General features: G+C 38.3%; 1 protein-coding gene across 1 annotated transcript in view; it reads right to left on the minus strand.

The window, feature by feature from the left end:
- The window catches only part of Nf1 (neurofibromin 1), a 1,111,953-nt gene that overhangs the window by 657,183 nt on the left and 429,084 nt on the right, over positions 1–25,686 (minus strand). Inside the window, exon 18 of the mRNA XM_090369763.1 lies at positions 3,464–3,537. Within this exon, the coding sequence (XP_090225889.1) occupies positions 3,464–3,537 (74 nt within the window). The remainder of the gene's footprint in view (positions 1–3,463; positions 3,538–25,686) is intronic.

A 25,686-nucleotide genomic window follows, 5' to 3' on the forward strand; every position in this document is an offset into this window, starting at 1 on the left:
AAAATCCCCTCACCAATCTTGTTGCCTTCTTTGTACTCATTCTAGCAACTCTACATTCTTTCTAAAATGAGGCCTCCAGACCTGTACATAGTGCTCTAGGTGTGGCTTGACCACTGCCTTGCATAATGGGATAATTACCTCCCTGTCCCTGCTAGCAAAATTCCTATATATATATCATCGACAAGACTCCATTACCAGCCCTGGCAGCCCATCTGCACTGATCAGCTAACTTCATATTTGACTGCACAATTATCCCTAAGTCTTTTTTGCTTTCCACTTCTCTGAGTGTGGTACCACAGCATTGGTACATTTCTCTTCGGTTATTGCTACCCATATGCAGTACTTGGCATTTGTCAATGTTAAACTTCAGTTGCCACTTCTCAGCCCATTTCCCAATTTATCTAGATCCAGTTGGAGTAGCATACTGTTGTATCAATGAAGCGTTGTGTTAACAACAAATCTGGGCATTAATCTTCAATATTATTTCTTTATTCTTCCTTGAATATAGAAAACAATAAGGGACCTAGCAATGAATCCCGAGGGACTCCACTAATAACATTAATTCAAGGGGAGTGCTCAATAATAACCACTCAGTCTCCTGCAACTAAAACATCTCTTTATCCATTACAGTAACTATCTCATAATTTGAATTTATTCAGTAATCTTTCACATGGTATATTTATTTATTTTTTTTTTTATTTTGTTAGTTGTTGGCACATCAGCTTCTGTGGCCATAATGCACCTCCCAAGGTTTTTGCATTTTACTGTGATCCAAGGCCGAGGCGGGATTCGAACCCACGACCTTTGGGTTGCCAGGCAAGCACTTTACCCACCTGGCTAGCCTGGTTGGCCATGTGGAATATGAACGGTTGCTGTATAAACTGGAATGATATAAAGCTTTACTGACATCTAAGTATATTATGTCAAAATTATTTTCTGCATTCATTAGCATAAGCATATGATACAAGAAAAAGCAAGTTTATTCAGCATCAGCCAAAAAAAAAAAAAAAAAAACAACCACTACTCCCATTTCACCCCTCCATTCGTTGGAAATACCTGTCCAGCTGAGCCTTAAATTTGTTTAGGCTATCAACTACAACAAGTGATGGAAGTCTATTCCACAAACCAACTGCCCGCTGGCTAAAGGCAAATTTCTGCACATCTATCCGACATCGTCCATCCTCAATTTCAATTTATACCCTCTCAGGTGATTATTCTGAGAAAGAGGAAGAATCCATTGGCATTGAGCATGCTCAAGCCATTCAAAGCCTTATACACCTCAATCAGATCACCTCGCCAATGCCTAGTCTCCAGACTCTGTAATTTGCAAAACTTTAGCCTTTCTTCGTAAGAGCAACCCTTTGTTCCATTCACTAATCTTGTTGCCCTTCTCTGTACTCGTTCCAGCAGCTCTACAGCCTTCTTGAAATGAGGCCTCCAGACCTGTATACAGTATTCAAGGTGTGGCCTGACCAATGCCTTATACAAGGGAATAATCACATCCCTATATCTGCTAGAAAAATTCCTGTATATCATTGACAAGACACCATGAGCTACTCTTGCAGCTCGTCTGCACTGCTCAGAGAACTTCATATCTGCCTGCACAATTACCCCCAGGTCCTTTTCATTCTCTACCACTGTCAGCATAGTACCACAGAGTTGATACGTTGATCTGAGGTTACTGTTTCCCATACGTAGTACTTTACATTTGTCAATGTTAAACTTCATTTGCCACCTCTCAGCCCATCTGCTCAACCTTTCCAGATCCTGTTGCAGCAGCATAGCATCAGTAGTGTCCTTAACAACCCTGCCAACCTTTGTATCGTCTGCAAACTTGGACATTAAGCTTGATATACCATCATCAATATCATTTATAAATACAGAAAACAACAATGGACCCAACACTGAGCCCTGAGGAACTCCACTAATAACATTAGTCCACGTTGAGCAGTGTCCATTGATTACCACTCTCTGTCTTCTGCCACTCAACCATCCCTTTATCCATAGCAGCAATTTGCCTCCAATGCCACACTGCTCCAATTTGTGCAGCAATCTTCCATGTGCAACAGTATCAAAAGCTTTTCTAAGATCCAAATATATAATATCAAAGTTATTCCCAGCATCCAGTTCTTTTATGACTACATCATAGTATCCAATCAAAGTGGTCAGACAAGACCTGCCCTTAACAAAACCATGCTGTGTCTGAGCTATAACTGAATTCTTGTCTAGATGATCCTGCAGTGCTTCTTTAACCAGTGCCTCCATTAATTTTCCTGGAACCGAAATTAAACTAACAGGTCTATAATTACTTGTGTCAGCCTTTGATTCTCCTTTGTGAATTGGGGTTACTTTTACACATCTCCAGTCTATGGGTACCTCCCCTGAGTCCAAAGAAGCTCTCATAATTATGGCTAGGGGTTTGCTTACTTCCTTTGCTGCCTCCTTTAATATAACTGGATAGATCCCATCCACCTCGGGTGCCTTTTTAATGTTTATCCTCAACAATTTCTCCTCCACTTTCCTCTCAGTTATTAGAAAATCATCTAGCTCACTGCCAATGTTTACTTCACCTACGACATTCCCCTTCCTGAATAACTCCTCATGTGTGAATGTAGATGCAAAATACTTGTTTAGATTGTTAGCCACCTGAGCAGGATCCTCAACTGTTGAACCATCAACATCCAGTGGACCAATCTGATTCATCCCTTTCCTTCTTGAGTTTAAATAGGTAAAGAACTCTTTTCTGTTTTTCTTTGCATCCTTTGCCAAGGATTTTTCATAATCTGCCTTTGCCTGCCTAATCTCCTTTGTGACTTGGTTACAGACCAACATATCTATCATAGGCTTCCATTAATTTGTATGTATCCCATGCATTTTTCTTCTCTGCCATATGTCTCATTCAGTTCCCTTTATAGTTAAACAGACATATCAGGCAGGGTGTTTCCTTAATAACTCCATTCTGTGACTGCTATATAAATGCATTCCTGTCAAGATGATCTGCACCTGAATGAATGTCAAACTTTAATATAAAGGTGTCTAATTATTCACTTCACCCTTTAACCTGCCCTTTGTGAATATAAGAGTTATTTCCTCATCTCCAATCTGTACGGAAATCCTCCAAATCCAAGAGGATATATTGTCAACCCCCAGGTGCCCTATTTACTTTTAGCTTTAAAAACTTCCCTACCCTCTTTGAATTCTCATTTATCATAATTTGACAAAACTTTTTCTCAACATGATTTATACCTATTAAGTAAGTCCTCAGTTAACTAACAATCCTCTGTTGAGTAACTTGTTACAAGAATCAAATTTGTCATTTTTTTACATCAATTTTATTGGCGTAACTTTTTATTTTATCTTCATTTATTCTTTTTTTCCTTCATCACAATTCTGTATTTGCTTTTCAAGTAATGAAATAAAGTAAATCGTGAATAAGCAAACATAAGAATTTGAATAATGTTACCTGTGAACAGCCTTGAGTACAGTGTTCGATTTTCCTGAGAAGTGCCATGATACGTTTCTGCAATGCAGCTCTTCCTATATAAAAATATAAAATACAAAATAATATACTTAAAATAGGCCGTATTCCCATCATAATTTGAAAGCAATTACTCAATGTTAATGTAATGATAAAATGATAATATGCAATGTATTCAAAATATTCCAGCACGAATGTTAACATTTGAAATGCTAAAAAATTATTTCAAATTTTAAGGTCAACTTAGACAAAAGCATAAAATATTAAAACTTGAAATAAAGCCAAGATGTTTATGTGTCTCACATTTAAAATCCAAGATTTGTTCATCTCCTTCATAAAACAAAAAGAGTTTATTGGATTTGGCAGGGTAATATATTTTCTACATTTTTCAAATAGGCCTCTCTCTGGGGTTGGGCATATTCATAATATAAATTTTTAGTAGTTTACACTAACCTTGCGTTGAAATAATAAAACAAAAAACAAATTTAATAGTTTAATAAAATTAAACCAGGATTACTAATTTACAATAAGTATATAAAATAAAAAGAAAAAGAATACCATAAAATAAAATAAAACATACAGAATTAAAAGTGCTAAAATCTGAATCTTTCGAAGGCTCTGCCTTCTTTCTCAGCAGCCTTCGAAAGCTTCAGATTTTAGCACTTTTAATTCTGTATATTTTATTATATTTTATGGTATTCTTTTTCTTTTTGTTTTCTACATTTATTTTCTAATTTACTAATTTATTGTAAATTAGTAATACTGGTTTAATTTTATTAAATTATTAATTTTTGTTTTTGTTTTATTATTTCAACGCAAGGTTGGTGTAAACTACTAAAAATTTATATTATATATTTTCTATTTGACTTTTCAAGGTAGTCAATTTCTAAAAGCAAATATGATTCCATATTAGGTGCTCTTTACACAAAAACCAATTTGCAAAATAACATAATACTAAACAGATGTTTCATAATGAAAGCCTCCCATGTAGACATATACCATACATGGGAATCTTTGCTTAGGTTTTGGAATGACATCATATTGCCACATATGCATCTATGATTCAATTTTGTGACCTGCTACATAAGGGAATATACTGTATGCACTTCTGCATTTTATAGTTTACCATGTGGTGTAATAAAATGTCGCAATGTAAACTTTCAAAAGAAAAGCAGAAATAACTTGACTAAAAAGAAGAGAATGGCATTAATATGCAGTTCATTTGCATCCTGAATAGTGTTGTTATTGTGCAAGTGTAAAAAATAAATATAAACTGAAAGGGGGGGTATGGGTGAAAAACATATATGGGAAATACATGACAAAGCAAAAATTTTGAATAAAGAATGGATAAAGTAGCATGAGTTAAGTAAGAATGCAAGAAAGCAAACTTATACAACTTCAACAGAAAAAAAAAAAAAAAAAAAAAAACTTTCCATTTCACCTATAAAGTCCCTCCAATAGTTTGTCCAGTTCCAAGAATACTTGAATTTATTTGAGCTATCCAACTTCCACAATAACAGATGACAGTTTGTTTAGGCAATCAACCACCTGCTGTCTAAAGGCAAATTTCTGCACATCTGTTGTGCAACCACCCTTCCTCAATTTGAATTTATGCACTCTCATGTGCGTAGTCTGAGAAAGAATTATACGAGCTTTTGGCTTCTGAATCCATTCAAAGCCTTAAACGCAACAATCAGATAATATCGGAGGCACCTAGTCTCCAGATGCTGCAATTTGAAGAATTGAAGCCTTTTGTAGAAACAGCACTCCTTTGTTCCCCTCGCCAATCATTTTCCCTGCTCTGAACCCATTCCAGCAGCACTGTATTCTTCCTAAAATGGTAGAGATGAATAAGCAGTACTCACATTTTGAGTACTGCAGACATATAGGCAGTACTCAAGATTTGGCCACTGACCAAATTTGTACAGCGGTCTTCCATGTGCAAGAGTATAAAAAGCTTTACTGAAATCCAAGTATAGTCGATTCCAGTTATTTGGGACACGATTAAGCAGCTGCCCCAATTAACCAAAGTTTCACGTAAATAGTTAAAAATACAATGGACCCCCACTTTACAATTGGTTCACTGTACAATCAAATCATGATACGATGGACTCACCATAGTAAAGTACCGTTCACTATATGATGTGTAGTAAGTGCCATCATTGTGATCACGTTTGTGAATTGAATTTTAATTCTCTTAAACGGCAATTCTAATTAGCAAAAATAGGAGGAAATTTATCCACAGGCTATAGAAGTAAAGATATATTAAGTACAAATTCACATTTTATTACCTTACCAATTAAATGATACGTGAAAATCGGAATAATATACGTGATAATCGGAATAATTAATACATACCGTAATATGTACATACTAACTAGTTGACATTTCTGTTCACTGACATTTGTGGGTGGGGTTTAAAATTAAAACAGTAAAAAGATAAGCAATCAATAACAAAGAACATGGCACACACAAATTGCAAATAACATGATACGTGCAAGTGAGAATGGAGTAACAAGTTACAAAGCTTTAAAAATAGGAATGAAGAGAAGATTCTGAAAATAATTTTTTTTATATAATTGAAGATTTCATGGAAGTGTGAACACTATTCATCAGAATTCCAGCTATCTGTATTATCACAAATTCAATAAGATCGAGTTTACTATCCGTTTATGATAGACTGCACTAACAGAAAAGTCCAATAAACAGGTGACTGCTAATTGTTTTATGGTTGTGACCTACAGAAATCTGAACCGAACCACGTGTACGGTCGGAGACAATCGTAGGGTAATCTCCAGTGCTGCGGTCTCCTGAACTGATTAAACGGCATGTTGTCCTAATTAAGCGAAGTAAACCCTGGCTATTTTCTCGATTGGGTTTTGTTTTTTTAAGATTCGCCCCAAATAAACGCTGCCCCGATTAACAGGAATCCACAGTATATGATATTAAAATTATTTTTGCATCCAGTTCCTTTGTGACTGCATCATAGTATTTTTTTTTTACCATAGTATCCAATCAAATTGTTCAGATAAGATTTCTCCTTAACAGATAATGCTGTGTGTGAAGTACAATTGCAATCCTATCTAGATCCTAAACAGCAAAGAGTTCTTTACTTATGTAAACTCTAGAAGGAAGGGGATGAATCAGATTGGTCCACTTGATATTGATGGGTCAACTGTTGATGATCATGCTCAGGTAGCTAACAAATTAAATGAATATTTTGCATCAACATTCACACATGAGGAGTTATTCAGCGAGGGGAATGTCAGAGGTGTATTCAACTCTAGCAGTAAGCTACAGAATCTTGAAATAACTGGGAGTAAAGTGGAGGAGAAATTGTTGAAGATAAACACAAGAAAGGCACCCGGGGTGGATGGGATCTATCCAGTTATATTAAAGGAAATAAGCGAACCCTTAGCCATAATTATGAGAGCTTCCTTGGACTCAGGGGAGGTACCCATAGACTGGAAATGTGCAAATGTGACCCCAATTCACAAAGGAGGATCAAAGGCTGACACAAATAATTATAGACCTGTGAGCTTAACTTCTGTTCCAGGAAAATTAATGGAGGCACTGGTTAAAGAAGCACTGCAGGATCATTTAGACAAGACTTCAGTTATAGCTCGGACACAGCATGGTTTTGTTAAGGGAAAGTCTTACCTGACCAACTTGATTGGATACTATGATGCAGTCACAAAAGAACTGGATGCAGGGAATAACTTTGATATTATATACTTGGATCTTAGAAAGGCTTTTGATACTGTTGTACATGGAAGACTGCTACACAAATTGGAGTAGTGTGACATTGGAGGCAAATTGCTACAATGGATAAAGGGGTGGTTGAGGGGGAGAATACAGAGAGTGGTAATCAATGGACACTGCTCATCGTGGACTAATGTTATTAGTGGAGTCCCTCAGGGCTCAGTGTTGGGCCCATTATTGTTTTTTGTATTTATAAATGATATTGATGATGGTATATCAAGCTTAATGACCAAGTTTGCAGACGATACAAAGGTTGGCAGGGTTGTCAAGGACACTACTGACACTATGCTGCTGCAACAGGATCTGGAAAGGTTGAGCAGATGGGCTGAGAGGTGGCAAATGAAGTTTAACATTGACAAATGTAAAGTACTACACATGGGAAACAGCAACCCCAGAGCAACGTATCAACTCTGTGGTACTACACTGACAGTAGTAGAGAATGAAAGGGACTTGGGGGTGGTTGTGCAGGCAGATATGAAGTTCTCTGAGCAGTGCAGATGGGCTGCAAGAGTAGCTCATGGAGTATTGTCAATGATATACAGGAATTTTTCCAGCAGGGATAAGGAGGTGATTATTCCCTTGTATAAGGCAATGGTCAGGCCACACCTAGAGTACTGTATACAGGTCTGGAGGCCTCATTTCAAGAAGGATGTAGAGCTGCTGGAACGAGTACAGAGAAGGGCAACAAGATTAGTGAATGGAGCAAAGGGGTGCTCTTACAAAGAAAGGCTTAAGTTTTGCAAATTACAGTGTCTGGAGACTAGACAACAGCGAGGTGATCTGATAGAGGTGTATAAAGCCTTGAATGGTTTGAGCATGCTCAATGCTGATGGGATTCTTCCTCTAGATCAGAATAATCACCTGAGAGGGCATAAATTCAAATTGAGGAAAGACAGATGTAGGATAGACGTGCGGAAATTTGCCTTTAGCCAGCGGGTGGTTGGTTGGTGGAACAGACTTCCATCCCTTGTGGTGGAGGTTGATAGCCTAAATAAGTTTAAGGCTCAGCTGGACAGGTATTTTGAACGAAAAGAGGGGTGAAGTGGAAGTGGTTTTTTTTTTTTTTTTTTTGGCTGATGCTGCATAAGCTTGCTTTCTTGCATCAAATGCCTCTACTAATGCTAATCCTTCCTAAATACATTATACAAGCCATACTGAAACTCATCATCCCCAATTTCCGGGTGGCACCACGTCTCTGTAAGCCCTATTATGTCCGCGTTACTTGTTTTAACCAGCAGCACTTGTCAAAGGATAGTCAACAATAGAAAGATTACAGCAGCAAAGAGTATGCGGACATGCACTTCATGTATGGTAAACTCAACAGCAGTGCACTCGAAGCTGCACGTTTGTGCCAAGAAGCATTTCCCCGCTGAAGGCAGCCAAACAGGTGCACATTCATCAAGGTACATCAATGCCTTGATGTACCTTGATGAATATGCACCAAGGTACATCAATGCCTTAGAGAACATGGGTGCTCTAAGGCATTGATATACCTTAGAGAACATGGGTGCTTCACACATGGAGTACAAGCAGGCAGGCTCAGAAGCATAACACCTGATGTTGAGGAAAGGGTGTTAGAAAGAACAGAACCAAATCCAGGAAGTTCGACAAGAAGGGTTGCTCTACAAGAGTGTGTACTGAGTCACAGAAGTGTGTGGCGAATTTTACACCGCCAATTACTGTACTACTACCATATCCAGCGTGTACACGGTTTCAGCAATACAGACTACCCTCCCAGAGTGCTCCCACAGTCAGTGGCAGATCTTAACAGAAAATGTTAAGAGTCACAGAAGTGTGTGGCGAATTTTACACCGCCAATTACTGTACTACTACCATATCCAGCGTGTACACGGTTTCAGCAATACAGACTACCCTCCCAGAGTGCTCCCACAGTCAGTGGCAGATCTTAACAGAAAATGTGCATTACCTCGAAAACGGTTCATTTGTGGCCTGATGTTCACTGGGACTTTTTTGCTTATTTTAGTTTGTCCTTTTCACCTTTAAATTATTGACTGTGATTTTTTTAACACCCTGTATAACAGTTGCCCTATTGTATCATATCATTAGCTATTATGTATATATTATTTTTTATGAAAACTCCAAATACCAAAGATATCAGAACCTAGAGTATTTGGTACTGTATTTAGGATGAAGTTTGAGAAGACAGAAGATACATGTTGACATAAGACTTGAATTTCTGTAGTTTGTATTTTTCAGAAAACACAAGTGGAGGTAGGTTTTTCCAGAAAGCTGCAGTTGAAGAGAAAAATGAGGATTATAAAAAGTTTATTTACCAAGCAAGGTTGGACAGTAAATGGATGTAGACTGGTTTGGAAGAGAGAAGGGAAATTATAGTAGCTAATTCAGAATAGTGCTCATTGAAATATCTAGAAAAGGCATGCAACAGAAACAGAACCTCTATGAGGGAGAGAATGGAGAGATATTGTAACAGCGGGTCATTAATTAACCTGACTACCCTCATTTGAATAGAGTCTATAAATCTCAGAGAAGTTTGTAGCCACCACACCAGATGTAGGAACAATAGTCCAATATTCCATAGTTGGGCAGATTTGAGATTTTTATTAAGATGGGCAGTTGTTTAGAAGAAAAGTAATGGCAAGAGTGAAAGAGGAAACCTAAATTTTTAGATGCAGGGGAAGCAATATTCTTGATGTGCTAATGCCAATTAATCAAATGTAATTAAAGACATGCATAGGAGAAGCAAATGGATTTTTACAAGATATAAGACAGGACTAACTTTTTTGAAGTATTGAAATTAACTAAGTTAATTTTGACCCACTGAAGAATTACTTGGAGATCAGAATTTAAAGAACTGGTGGTGGATATTTGAGAAGTTGAAGCTGTTTGCACTGGGAAAGGTTTCTTGAACTGAAAGGTGGACTACAATGTGCTATCATCAGCACAAAACTATGGATAAGGTTTGTGGTCAGTGGAAGAAGGTCATTAATATACTAGATGTAAAGAGTGGGAGAAAGAAATGAACCTAACCTTGGGGAACATCAGCATTAATGGAAAAGTCAGAAGACAGAGAGCAATCTATGATCATCCACAGTGAGCAGTTGGAGAAAAAAATAGATAACCAGTTACAAAAAACAGTCAGCAATCCACAAGATGGAAGGTTCTTTTATTAAAAACCTTATGCCAAGCACAATAAAAAATTTTGAAATATCAAGAGCAACTGCTTAAGTTTCAAACTTTTTCCACTAAATTTGTCCATATAATAATAGGTAACATAGGCCAATATATCACCAGTGGATTGAACAGACAAAATCCATATTGGCAATCACTGATCAGATGGAAAATTTCAAAATAATTCAGAGTTGGTGATTAATGGATTTCTCCATTATTTTTGAAAGAGCAGAAGTGAATGCAATGGGATGAAAACTGAATATAAGGGATTTGTCACCCTTTTTTTTTTTTTTAGGAAATGGCTTTACATGAGCAAATTTCGAAGCAGACGGAAACACCAGTAGAATAAAAAAGTGTAAAAAGGTGACACTGAACAGGAGTGAGCTAAGGAGCACAAGTAGGCAAACATCATCAGTACCTGGATCTTTCTGGCAATAAGAAAGCTCCATGTACACTGATGTAGCTCAAGCAAAAAATGAACTTGAAGATTTGGATGCAAACCAATTATGATATGCAACATTCTTATCTTGAATAGCCTTAATATATTTATTGGAAAAACGAGGTGGTTAAAATAAAATTTGTTTGTTATTTGGTTTTTAGGAGCATTAGCAACTAAGGCCATATTGCTCCGGGAATATGCGGTGGTCATTCCCTTGACCTTACAGCATCCTCCGTATTTGGTGGTGACGGGCTCAAACCCTCGAACCCGGGCTCGAACCCAGGCTCGAACCCTGGTCAGAAGCGTGTGCTGCGCACTGCTGCTGCTCCTTCCCACCTGGTTACGGAGGCGCCATTAAAATAAAGGACAAGATTTTAAGGTGGAGCGCAGAATAAAAGATTTCATTCCTAGAATAATAATTTCACTGCCATGATCCAAGCAAACAACATTAGAAGTTTTAAAAAGTAATCAAACCAAGGAAAAGTAAAATAAAAATATGACATCCCATTTTGCATTCTTGTAATGCCAAACACCACAAAGCTGAGAATGGGCATGAGAGAAAAGCTCCATTGGAGAAGAAATCATCAGTATGTTGTGATCTGCAGTGCCTAGAGAAGAGTTGTTCATTAGAAAAGATCAACAGTGTCAGCTGTGTGGTTAGGACTGTCTGCTATTCTGGTAGATAAATTAATGATCTGTGCAAGGTCTTATTAACTGCAAATGTATATGGCATCTTAACTGGCTGAGTCCATGTGACTAGAAAACTGAAGCCAGCTAGAATGAACATTAAAATTACCGAGGAAAATTGCCTCAATGTTAGGAAATTGGAGTGGGGAAAGACAAGTTTCAAAGAAAGGAAGCCAACATGTTCCAAGTGATTAGTGGAGTTTGGAGAACAACAGAATTAACAGATGAATTTGAAAGAATGGGGTAAAGAGAAAGTAAGCCACAAAAGAGGAGTTTCCAAATTACTAAGTCCCTTAGAGAGAATATCAGTGAACATATGCATAAGTATCAGCTTTGAAGTGAAAGGAATTATACAGCAACTAATCAGAACTGGGAACTAATCTGATAATTGGGATTCTATGAGGAAAAATTAAGAGGGCCTTGGTAGACTGTTAGTAAAAATGGACATCACTGAAATTGGAACTGAGATCATGAATATTTGTGAAATGTATAATGTACAAGGAAGTTTTTGGGAGGTTTAGAACTTTTTGCAGTTAAGTTTGTTCTAATTCACAAATGGGGATCGAAGGGTGACACGAGTAATTACAGACCAGTTAGTTTAACTTCTGTTCCAAGTAAAATAATGGAGTCACTGGTTAAAGATGCACTGCAGGATCATCGAGACAAACTGCTGCAATAATTCAGACACAGCATGGGTTTGTTAAGGGAAAGTCTTGTCTGACAAATTTGATAGGATATTATGATGTGGTTACAAAGGAACTGGATGCAAAAAAATAATTTTGATATCATATATTTGGATTTCAGGAAAGCTTTTGATACTGTTGCACATGGAAGACTATTGTACAAATTGGAGCAGAATGGTATTAGGGGTAAGTTGCTACAATGAATAAAAGGATGGTTAAATGGGAGAAGACAGAGGGTGGTAATCAATGGGTGCTGCTCATCGTGGACTAATGTTATTAGTGGAGTTCCACAGGGTTCGGTGTTAGGTCCACTGTTGTTTTGTATATTTATCAATGATATTGATGAAGGTATATCAGGCATAATGTCGAAGTTTGCAGGTGATACAAAGGTTGGCAGGGTTGTTAATGACAGTAATGGCAGTGTGCTACTGCAACAGGATCTAGATAATTTGGGGAGATGGGCTAAGAAGTGGCAACTGAAGTTTAACCTTGACAAATGCAAAGTACTGCAAAAATAACCCCAGAGAAACATACCAACTATGTGGTACTACACTTAAGGTGGTAGAAAATGAAAAAGACCTGGGAGTAATTGTGCAGTCATGAAGTTTTCTGAGCAATGCAGACAGGCTGCCAGGGCAGGTCATGGGGTTTTGTCAATGATATATAGGAATTTTGCTAGCAGGGAAAAGGAGGTGATTATCCCTCTGTATAAGGCAATGGTCAGGCCATGCCTTGAGTACTGCGTACAGGTCTGGAAGCCTCATTTTAGGAAGGATGTAGATTTACTTGAGCGTGTACAGAGAAGGGCAACAAGATTGGTGAGGGGAATGAAGGAATCATCTTACCAAGAGAGGCTTAAGTTCTGCAAATTGCAGTGGCTGGAGACTAGGCATCTGCGCAGATCTGATTGAGGTGTATAAGGCCTTGAATGGGTTGAGCACGCTGAATTCTGATGGGATCCTTCCACTTGTTCAGATTACGAACCTAAGGGGGCATAAATTCAAATTAAGAAAAGACAGATGTAGAATAGATGTGCAGAAATTTGCCTTTGGCCAGCGGGTGGTTAATTGCTGGAACAAACTTCCATCTTTCGTTGTGGAAGTTGATAGGTTGAATAAATTTAAGGAGGAACTGGACAGGCATTTGGAGGGAATGATGTGATATTTTTTTTTTTTGGCTGCTGCTGCATAAGCTCATACACTTGCTTTCTTGCATCACATGCTACTACTACTACTACTATTAATTTGACTATTCATGATGTATTCAATAGTAAAGTGGAGGAGGGGACAGGTTATAGGAAGTAACAAAATTTGCCGATATGGTGTGCATACTGCAAGAATATAGCCAGCTTTTTGATATTATTATTAGCCATATGGTGCAAGGAAGCCAGAGGCTTATGCTGCACCAGACAAAAAAAAAACACATTTCTGAAATACTCTGAGAGAGAGAGAGAGAGAGAGAGAGAGAGAGAGAGAGAGAGAGAGAGAGAGAGAGAGAGAGAGAGAAGGAGCTCAGGACCCTGGGTGTGCCAAACCCATACTCACCAGATATGAGCCACTGGGGTTACATATAATGTGGCTTCAACAATTCCCCCCCCCCCACCATACACACTACTTTGGACTCCCTCCAGTCATCTGGCAGAATAGAGGAAGCGAGATTATATAAGTGAAACCTGAGCACGCACCAAAAGAATGGAAGAAAAACTGAAAACTATGCAGCGAAGAATGGAATGAATTATATAAGGAATCAGACTGTAGATAAGAAGAGAAACACATGGATTAGGCAGCAAACACAAACAAATGACATTCTTATCAAAACTAAAGAAATGAAATGAACTTGGGCAGGACACACAGCTTGAAGATATGATGACAGATGGACTAAGAAAATAGCAGAATGGTACCCAAGAGGAGCTAAAAGAACACCTGGAAGACAACATTCACAACATTCAATTCGTGGGTAGTAAATGGATTGCAATTGCACAAAACAGAAAGAGCTGGAAAGTTGCTGGAGCAGCTTTCATCCTGCAGTGGATTGAAAATGGCTGATAATGATGATAATGATAATGAGGCAAGAGAATCAAGCTGTTTGTGCAGGGCAAGGTTTCCCGAACTGGAAGGTGGAATGCAATGGTAGAATAATTCGGCCAGTTAATGGATTTCTCCATTACTTTAGAAAGAGGTAGAAGTGAATGGGATGATAATTAAATGGAAGGGATTTGTCAACCTTTCTAGCACTGGCTGGATCTAAGTACATTTTCAAGCAGAAGGGGAAAACATCAGTGGAACAATAAAGTGTAAAAGGCAACACAAAACAGGAGTAAGCTGAGGAACACAGATTTTCAGAACAAATGTAGAAATACCACCAGGAACTGGCACTTTCTTGGCAACAAGACTGTTCAAAATTCTTTGTACATCCTATTGACAGAAGACTGCAGGAAGCATTAGATGAAGTGTACTGGGAATGGCAGGAGGTGATTTACCAAGATCATCAATACATGAGTTAGAAGAAAAGTATGGTGCTAGCAGTTCAGCTTTATCTTTAGCTGAGGTAGCAATAAAATCATCCGGGTTTGACAGAGGAAATACAGATGAGTAAAGTTGCAGCCAATAATTATAGCATGAGACGATAATGCATGCCTACCAATTGGACAAGAAGCAAGTTATTTGCTCTTAGCCTGTTCAAAATCTAGTTTGGACTGAATAATAACTGCTTTACAATTACTGCAAGCTTCGGTGTAGGCATAAAATGAACCTGAAGATTTGGATGCAAGCCAAATGTAATATGCAACATTCTTATCTTGAAGAGCCTTAGCATATTTATTGGAAAACCAAGGGTTAGACAAAGTGCAAGATTTTAAGGTGAAGCGTGGAATAAGAGTTTTCATCCATACAAGAATAATTTCACTGACGCGATCTGAGCAAATGTTTACATCAGATTTAAAACAGGAATCCAACAAAGGAAAAGAAATATCATAGATCAATCCCATTTTGCATTGTTGTAATCCAAACAACAATAGGTTGAGAATGGCCATGAGAGGAAAGGTTCCATTGGAAAAGAAACCATCACCAAGTAGTGATCTGAGGTGCCTAGACAACCACTCACCTTGACCATATAATTAGAAGGATTGTTTGTGAGAAAAAGACTAAGACTAAGGCGCATTTAGGGCTAGAGCCTCAAGCTGCGAACAAATTTAGACTATGTATATAAAGTGCTTAGCATCATAATACACAGCCATTTCTGAATAAACAGAAAATTTTTAAGGTGGCATCGTTTTAGGTTATATCTCATATTGTGAATATCTTCACAACGAGTTGCCATGATATTGCACTACTTCGAATAAGTAACGCTTCACCTAAGGAGAAGACTAGTGTTACTTATTCTCAGATAGGTACCACCACCCAGACAGCACTGTTTCAGGGCTATTTGGCCCTTCGTCAGTGAGTGGGTAGGTACCCAAGTGATGCAATGATGGCAAAAACAGTTATGAAGTATAACTCCACAATATGAGAGATGCCTGATGGTGTATGATGTATTTAGACTAAGGCGCATTTAGGGCTAGAGCCTCAAGCTGCGAACAAATTTAGACTATGTATATAAAGTGCTTAGCATCATAATACACAGCCATTTCTGAATAAACAGAAAATTTTTAAGGTGGCATCGTTTTAGGTTATATCTCATATTGTGAATACCTTCACAACGAGTTACCATGATATTGCACTACTTCGAATAAGTAACGCTTCACCTAAGGAGAAGACTAGTGTTACTTATTCTCAGATAGGTACCACCACCCAGACAGCACTGTTTCAGGGCTATTTGGCCCTTCGTCAGTGAGTGGGTAGGTACCCAAGTGATGCAATGATGGCAAAAACAGTTATGAAGTATAACTCCACAATATGAGAGATGCCTGATGGTGTATGATGTATTTAGACTAAGGCGCATTTAGGGCTAGAGCCTCAAGCTGCGAACAAATTTAGACTATGTATATAAAGTACTTAGCATCATTGTTCGCAGCTTGAGGCTCTAGCCCTAAATGCGCCTTAGTCTAAATACATCATACACCATCAGGCATCTCTCATATTGTGGAGTTATACTTCATAACTGTTTTTGCCATCATTGCATCACTTGGGTACCTACCCACTCACTGACGAAGGGCCAAATAGCCCTGAAACAGTGCTGTCTGGGTGGTGGTACCTATCTGAGAATAAGTAACACTAGTCTTCTCCTTAGGTGAAGCGTTACTTATTCGAAGTAGTGCAATATCATGGCAACTCGTTGTGAAGGTATTCACAATATGAGATATAACCTAAAACGATGCCACCTTAAAAATTTTCTGTTTATTCAGAAATGGCTGTGTATTATGATGCTAAGCACTTTATATACATAGTCTAAATTTGTTCGCAGCTTGAGGCTCTAGCCCTAAATGCGCCTTAGTCTAAATACATCATACACCATCAGGCATCTCTCATATTGTGGAGTTATACTTCATAACTGTTTTTGCCATCATTGCATCACTTGGGTACCTACCCACTCACTGACGAAGGGCCAAATAGCCCCGAAACAGTGCTGTCTGGGTGGTGGTACCTATCTGAGAATAAGTAACACTAGTCTTCTCCTTAGGTGAAGCGTTACTTATTCGAAGTAGTGCAATATCATGGCAACTCGTTGTGAAGGTATTCACAATATGAGATATAACCTAAAACGATGCCACCTTAAAAATTTTCTGTTTATTCAGAAATGGCTGTGTATTATGATGCTAAGCACTTTATATACATAGTCTAAATTTGTTCGCAGCTTGAGGCTCTAGCCCTAAATGCGCCTTAGTCTAAATACATCATACACCATCAGGCATCTCTCATATTGTGGAGTTATACTTCATAACTGTTTTTGCCATCATTGCATCACTTGGGTACCTACCCACTCACTGACGAAGGGCCAAATAGCCCTGAAACAGTGCTGTCTGGGTGGTGGTACCTATCTGAGAATAAGTAACACTAGTCTTCTCCTTAGGTGAAGCGTTACTTATTCGAAGTAGTGCAATATCATGGCAACTCGTTGTGAAGGTATTCACAATATGAGATATAACCTAAAACGATGCCACCTTAAAAATTTTCTGTTTATTCAGAAATGGCTGTGTATTATGATGCTAAGCACTTTATATACATAGTCCAAAAAGACTAAGAGTGTTGGCTGTGTGGTTAGGATTGCCTGGCAGTCACAAGTAATTGCATAAGCTTCAACATCTCGACCAGCTGGATCCGTGCGACTAAAAAACTGAAACAGCTGGAGTTGTGAACATTAAAAATTACCAAGAAAAATTACATTATTGTTGGGAAATTTGGACTGGAGAAAGTCAAGTTTCAAAGACTTCCAAGTGATTAGTGGAGCTGAGAGATTAATAGGGGCAACAGACGAATTTGAAATGGGGTAGGGAGATTTTAAGCCAGAAAAGATCAAAAAGAAGAGATTCCAAATTACTGTCTTTTACAGGGAATATCAGAGCGGACAATGCAAAAGCAATATCTTTGAAGCAAAAGAAAAGTCCTCATATGGCAAATAATCACCCAGCAATGGGAATTCTGTCAAATTTCCAACTGTTAGTTGATTTCCAACCAACAATTGGATTTCTTCTAATGAATCCAATAAAGAAATGAATTCATCACAAATTTCACTTACATACATTCAATACTTAGTGATGAATCCTTCAATCCTTTTTCACTTACATACTTACATTCAATCCTTAGTGATGAAACCTTCAATCCTTATTGCAGAAATCAAATAATGGACTGAAATATTTATCTAAAAATTTCACTAAACAAAACCATGACTTCCAATGTGTAATGACTGGGGTCAGATGTAATTTTGCAAAACTTTTGGATGTTTCAAAAAATTTTATATACTTTGACTTCATTTTGCTTGAATTCAAAAATACCATTTTCATTTTGATTAATACTTCATTGAGAGATTTAAATCCCTTCCTAAAAATATTTCCTACTAAACTAATTTTGTGTGCCCAACAACGTAAATGTAAAATTGGATTTCCTAGTAAAACTTTGAAACTGTTAAAGTAAGATATCATATATAGTGCTGAATCAGAAACAAACCCTAACATATTTGAATATGAAATATTATACTCTTTTAAAAGCTGCTTCTTCTGCAGATTGGCAAATATTCCCTCCTTAAGAGGTCTGCACATGGCAGCTCCCCAGAATCTTGTACATATTTGTAAAAATAATGCCGCACTGCAGAATCATCCAATTTTTCCAAAGGAATGTTTGCTTTCAGGTACAGTTATACTGGGTCTTGAATAAAAACAGATATTTTCTCTTTCACATGCTTCCTGGAATCCCTATTATAATATGTATCCCTGTTATTGATGACTGGCAACTGCGATTGACTGGTGAAAGGTTTCAACAGTCACATAAGATGACTGACACTTGTGATATGTTTGTCCAAATCATCCTTATTCTTCCAGTCTAGTTAACAACTGCAATGTTTACACATAAAAATGTTCTCATCATTTATGTAAAAGCCTTTGTTCTTTGAATTTTGTTACTCTCATTAATATCAATTTGAGTTTGACACATGATGTTAGGATTACTAGAAAAATAAATATTTTCATATATATATATATATATATATATTTTTTTTTTTACAGAATAAAATTTTAATTAGCAATAATTCAATAATCTTTATTTACAGAATAAAATTATGAATGTAGTTAATATTTGGAAAACTCACCTTACATGTGGTACATAACATAACCAATACCGTGAAAAATTCCAGGATCAGAATAACTTAGAGAATAAAATTGTTTGCATAAAATGTTTTTAACCATCAACAATAAAGGATAATGACACAGGCAGCAGCAGAAGCATGCAAAGTGAACTTTAACATTAGCATAGGCAATGATGCAATAAAGCAAGCTTATATAGCATCAGACAAAGAGAAAAAAAAAAAAAAAATCAAAACCTTCTCATTTCACCCATCCACTCACTCCAAACGTTTGTCTAGTTCTGCTATCAATTTCTACAATGACAGATGGAAGATGTTTGTTCCAACAATCAACAACCCGCCGGCTAAAGGCAAATTTCTACACATAGATCCTACAACTGTCTTTGCTAAATTTCAAATTATACACTCTCGGGAGATTATTCAGAGCAAAAGGAAAAATTCATCAGCATTGAACATGCTCAAACCATTCAAGGCTTTATACACCTCGATCAGATCACCTCGCAGGTGCCTGGTCTCCAGACACTGTAATTTGCAAAACTTAAGCCTTTCTTCGTAAGAGCGACCCTTTGTTCCGTTTACAAATCTTGTTGCTCTTCTCTATATTCGTTCCATCAACTCTACATCTTCCTTAAAATGAGGCCTCCAGACATGTATACAGTACTCAAGGTGTGGCCTGACCATTGCCTTATACAAAGGGTTAATTACCTCCTTATCCCTGCTAGAAAATTCCTCTATATCATTGACAACACACAATGAGCTAGTCCAGCAGACCATCTTCACTGCTCAGAAAACTCATATCTGCCTGCGAAATTATCCCAGGTCCTTTTATTTTCTACCACTGTCAGTGTAGTACCATGCAGTTTATGTTACTCTGGAGATTACTGCTTCCCTGTATGCAGTACATTATCAATGTTAAACTTCAGTTGCCACCTCTCAGCCCATCTGCTCAACTTTTCTAGATCCTGACATTACTGCCATTACATAACACAACCAAACTTCGTATTGTCTCCAAACTTGGACATTATACTTGATATACCATCATCAATATCACTAATAAATACAGAAAACAACAATGGACCAAACACTGAATCCTGGGTGGACTCCACTAATAACATTTATGAAGAGTACTGTCCATTGATTACCCTCTTTGTCTTCTCCCATTCAACCATCCCTTTATCCATAGCAGCAATCTGCCTCCAATACCATACTGCTCCAATTTGTGCACTAGCCTTCCATATGCAACAGTATCAAAAGCCTTTCTAAGATCCAAATATATGATATCCAAATTATTCTTTGCATCCAGTTCCTTTGTGACCACTTTTGATTCCATAGTATCCAATCAAATTGGTCAGACAAGACTTCCGATTAACAAACCCAAGCAGTGCCCGAGACATAACTGACGTCCTGACTAGATGATCCTGCAGTGCTTCTTTAACCACATGCCTAAATTAATTTCCGTGGAACACAAGTTAAACTAACAGGTCTGTAATTACTCGCGTCACCCTTGATCCTCCATTGTGAATTGGGGGTCACATTTACACATCTCCAGTCCATTGGTGCCTCCCCTGAGTCCAAGGAAGCTCTCATAATTATGGCTAAGGGTTTGCTTACTTCCTTTGCTGCCTCCTTTAATATAACTGGATAGATCTCATCCACCCCAGATGCTTTTCTTATGTTTATCTTCGACAGTTTATGCTTCACTTTCCTCTCAGTTTCACAAAATCATTTACCTCACTGCCAGAGTTTAATACACCTCTGGCATTCCCCTCACTGAATAACTCATCGTGTGCAAATGTAGATGCAAAATACTCATTTACTCTGTTAGCCACCTGAGCAGGTTCATCAACATTTGAACCATCAATATCCAGTAGACCAATCTGATTCATCCCTTTACTTCTAAAATTTACAAAGGTAAAGAACTCTTTGCTGTTTTTCTTTGCATCATTTGCCAAAGATTTCTCATAATCTGCCTTTGCCTGCCTAATCTCCTTTGTGACTTGGTTACAGACCAGCTTATATCTATTATAGGCTTCCATGTCACCTGTTAACTGATATGTATCCCATGCATTTTTCTTCTCTGCCACATGTCTCATTAGTTCATCTGATATCCATTTAGGCCTAAACCTTGAATAATATTTCTTAGTTGGTACGAAAAACCTAGTAGCTTCCAAGATTAATTCTTTGGATGCTTCCCATTTTGAATTTGGTAACATCATCAGTTGGTCTCACAATATTGAATTTAAATACTTTCTCAGACCACCATAGTCACCTTTATGAAAGCAAAATCCCTTGCCTTTACTACTGATGGAAGTTACCTCTTTGAGTAAATCCCACTTCAGCACACTGTGATCACTGCCACCTAGTGGTTCCTTTATTTGCAGATTCTTAATGCATGAAGAATCACTACTGATAATCAGATCAAGAGTATTACTCCCTCTAAGTTGCCTCCCAAACATGCTGCTTCAGAAAACAATTATCGAATAATTCCACAAAAGACATGCTAGTGCGTGAGTGACCACCCATATTCCAGTAAATAACTGGGAAATTAAAATGCCCCATTATAAGATACTCTGATTTACTGGCCCACTCTATTTCTCTGTATTGTTTGTGATACTCATCAGTGATTAGGCCTATAACACACTCTCAATTTTGCTTCCACAGTGATTATGTCACACCTAACTGACACGACACTGCACTGTTCAGCCATGTTGCCTGGCTGTACTTCCTTGGATTTTATGTGTTTATTAACTAATAACATGACTTTTCTTCCCTTTCTATCCTTCCTGTACACATTGTATTCCCCAAATTCTATTTCTGCATTCCTTATATCTGTGTGACACCACGTCTCTGATATCCCAACAATATCTGCCTTTGATGTTTTGACCAACACCTCAAATTTGGTCCTTGAGGTTATCACAGACATTCTCTCAGATAGGCCAGACAAGCTGTACTTGCTACCTGGGAGTCTAAAACGCTGATGGAACTGATATTCGAGTGACACTCAAATCAAGAGGACCCAATTTAAACGAAGTCAGGACGGTCTGTGACAGCCAAATCTTCTGCTTGCACCATCTCGAGGGTGGGTCTGTTAGTAATCCTGGGTATAACCTCTATGCACGAGTACATGGTGGGTGACCACCCAGGTGTGAACCAACGTAAGCAGGGGTCGAGGTGTGGCAACCACACCACATGGAGGAACGCCATCCCTCTATGTTACCAGAGAGTACTAGGTGGTAGATGACTCTCATCAACTGGTGAAATACCACCACTTTGCTTAGTGGAGGCTTGAAGTGGTGGAACCCATGTTTAGTCTCTAGAGCTAAGTTCCGGTCAACCTTTCCCTATCTCTTCCATCACAGTATGATTGTTGACTTATGAGGTTATCATGAAGATCGTGGCGAGAGCCAATATTCCTTACATTTCGAGGGTACAGCTCTAAAACGGTGTTCGCAGGCCAGCCGCTAGTTAGTACACCAGACCGAACCTATTGGTAACTCTCTAGGAGGCTTCCGGATCAGCTAGTGTAAAATCTTGCTACCTCTACTCTGCCAGATATGTCTGGAGGGAGTCCGAGTAGTGTGTATGCGGGGAGCATTGTCGAGGCCACGTTATGTCAAGGATCTGTGTATATTCTTACCATATCCAAAAATTTCATTACTTCATACAGCGTGTCCCACCCACTTTTTCTTACTATTGAATACACCATGAATTGTCAAACTAATAGAGCAAGCTTATCTGCGAAAGGATCTAAACCTCCCAAGCACTTCCTAATTCATTTCACAAATATATGTGGTCTCAATTCTAATCTCAACGATGTCCATTTCCACTTGCAGTCTGCAAAACCAGATGTATTTTTTCTGACAGAATCTCAGTTATTGGTTGATTCATCTACCGCTCATCTCAGATGCCCAAATTATTTGCTGTATGATTCCTTTCGCCTCAAAGGGGGTACTTGTGCATATGTCTGTTCTGATATTCCCTGTCAGAGACTTGGCAATTTGGAATCTCCTCTCTTTGATCTTCTCTGGCTTAAAATCTCTCTACCTCATTGTGTCAAATTCTTCTGTTGTCTCTACTGTTCTCCCAACTCCACTAATCACTTGGAGCTCTTTGACTTCCTCTCTTTGCAATTTGACTTTCTCCAGTCCAACTTTCCTAACAGTGAGGTAATTTTCCTTGGTGATTTTAATGTTCACAACTCCAGCTGGCTTCCGTTTTCTAGTCACTCCGACCCAGCAAGTCGAGATGCTGAGACTTTTGCAATTACTAATGACCTAGCACAGATTGTTCCTTTACCTACAAGAATACCGGACAATCGTAATCATACAGCCAATATGCTTGATCTTTTTCTCACAAACAACCTTTCTAAGTACACGGTCGGTGAGAGGTCCTTTAGGCACTTCAGATCACAACTTGGTGATTGTCTCTTCTCCAATGGAACCTTTATCTCATGGCTATTCCCAACCTCGTGTTGTTTGGCATTACAAATATATTACAAGAATGCAAAATGGGATGACCTACGAGACTTCTTTTCTTCTTTTCCATGGTCGGATTACTGTTTCAAAACTTCTCATGTCACCATTTGCTCAGATCGTGTCAGTGAAATTATTCTCGCAGGAATGGAATCCTTCATCCCACACTCCACTTTAAAATCTCGTCCTTTATCTAAACCTTGGTTTTCTAATAAAAGTTCTAACGCTGTTCAAGAAGAATGTTGCATATCGTAATTGGCTTGTTTCTAATTCTTCAGTTTCATTTTCTGCCTACACCAAAGCTCGCAAGAATTGTAAAGCAGTTATTAATCAGTCCAAACAAGAGTTTGAACAGAATAAGAGTAGAAAACTTGCTTCTTGGGCTAATGGTAGCCGAGCATTCTTGCCAAAGTCTATTGCCAAAGCTATTGGCCGCAACTTTTGCCCATCTCTGCTCCCACCTCTGTCCAAACAAGTGGTTCTGTTGTCACTTCAGCCAAGGATAAAGCTGACCTGCTGGCATCCCATTTTTCTTCCAGCTTATGTATTAATGATCTTAGTAAAACACCTCCCACCATTCCAATACACTCCATTCAATGCCTCCTGTGGTCTTCCGTCAGAAGGATATCAGAAGGATTTTGATGAATCTCGATACTAAAAAAGGTCCTGATGGTATTTCTTCACTTGTTCTCAAAACCTGTGCTCCTGAACTTACTCCTATTCTTTGCCACCTTTTTTCACTTTCTTATTCCAAAGGTGTTTTTCCTTCTGCTTGGAAATTTGCTCATAACCAGCCAGTTCCTAAAAAGGGTGACATGTCCCTCCCATCCAATTACTTCTACTCTTTCTAAAGTAATGGAGAAATCAATTAACCGCCAACTCTTAAACTACCTAGAAACCTTCCGTTTGATCAACGATCGTCAGTATGGATTCCATCAGTATCGATCTGGTGATATTCTGGCTTATGTTACCCATTTATGGACTAATTCAATGGAAAAGTTCAGTGAAACACAAGTAGTTGCTCTTGACACCTCAAAGGCTTTTGATCGTGTTTGGCATAAAGGTCTTCTAAACAAGCTTCCATCTTATGGTTTGCCAACTGTTTTTAGTAATTGGTTATCCGTTTTCTCTCTGATCGCTCACTGAGGGTGATGGTAAATGGCTCTCTGTCTTCTAACTTTTCCACTAATGCCAGTGTCCCCCAAGGTTCAGTTCTTTCCCCCACTCTTTTCCTCTTGTATATTAATGACCTTCTTCCATTGACTGGAAATCCTATCCATAGTTTTGCCAATTATAGCACATTGCATTCCACTTTCCATTTTGAGAAACCTTGTCCTGCTCAATCAGCTTCAACTTCTCAAAAATCTGCTACCAATTCCTTAAATGCCGATCTTCAGGTAATTCTCCAGTGGGGCAAAGACAATTTAGTTGATTTCAACCCTTCTAAAACTCAGTCTTGTCTTATATCTCGCAAAAAGGATTCTTCTGCTCCTATGCTTATCTTTAGTGACACTCCAATTTCTAGGCAAAAGGATATATCTCTTTTGGGATTACCCTCACTTCTAATCTCTCTTGGCACAAGCACATTACAAATATTGCTTCCTCTGCATCTAAAAAACTTGGTTTTCTCTTTCGCTCTCAGCGTTACTTTTCTTCCAAACAGCTGCTCACTCTATATAAATCGCAAATCAGCCCAGCCATGGAATATTGTTCCCACATCTGGGATGGTGCCCCCAAAACCTCTCGAAGGCTTCTTGATTCCATTCAGAAGAAGGCAGTTAGGTTAACTAATGATTCATCTCTAACAGAGTCTCTCCACTCGCTTTCTCATACATGTAATATTTCTGATGCATGCCTCTTCTACAGATACTTCCATGGGCACTGTTCTTCTGAATTGGTTTCTATAATTCTCACTCTCTCTTTCAAAACAGTCCAAACACGTGCTGCCACCAGCCAACATCCATTTACTGTCCAACTTCAAACCCACAGAACCAACTTTTCATCTTCCTCATTTATTCATTCAGCTGCCGTTTTCTGGAACAACCTTCCTTCATACGTATTTCCTGAAAATTACAATCTACAGAAGTTCAAGTCCAATGTCAACAAATATCTTCTTTCATCTTCTCAACCTCCAACCCAAGCACGGTTCTAAGTACTATAGGTTCTAATACCGGTCATGTTTGGGGTTCACATAAAAAAAAAAAAAAAAAATGATGAAATTTATTTACCAAACTCCTAGCATTGGTGTTCACCAAGTATACATGCCCCTCTTCCTATTCTTAA

Source organism: Mastigoproctus giganteus, chromosome 3, assembly GCF_048544385.1.
Source record: "Mastigoproctus giganteus isolate SK-2022 chromosome 3, ASM4854438v1, whole genome shotgun sequence".
Classification (NCBI taxonomy): domain Eukaryota; kingdom Metazoa; phylum Arthropoda; class Arachnida; order Uropygi; family Thelyphonidae; genus Mastigoproctus; species Mastigoproctus giganteus.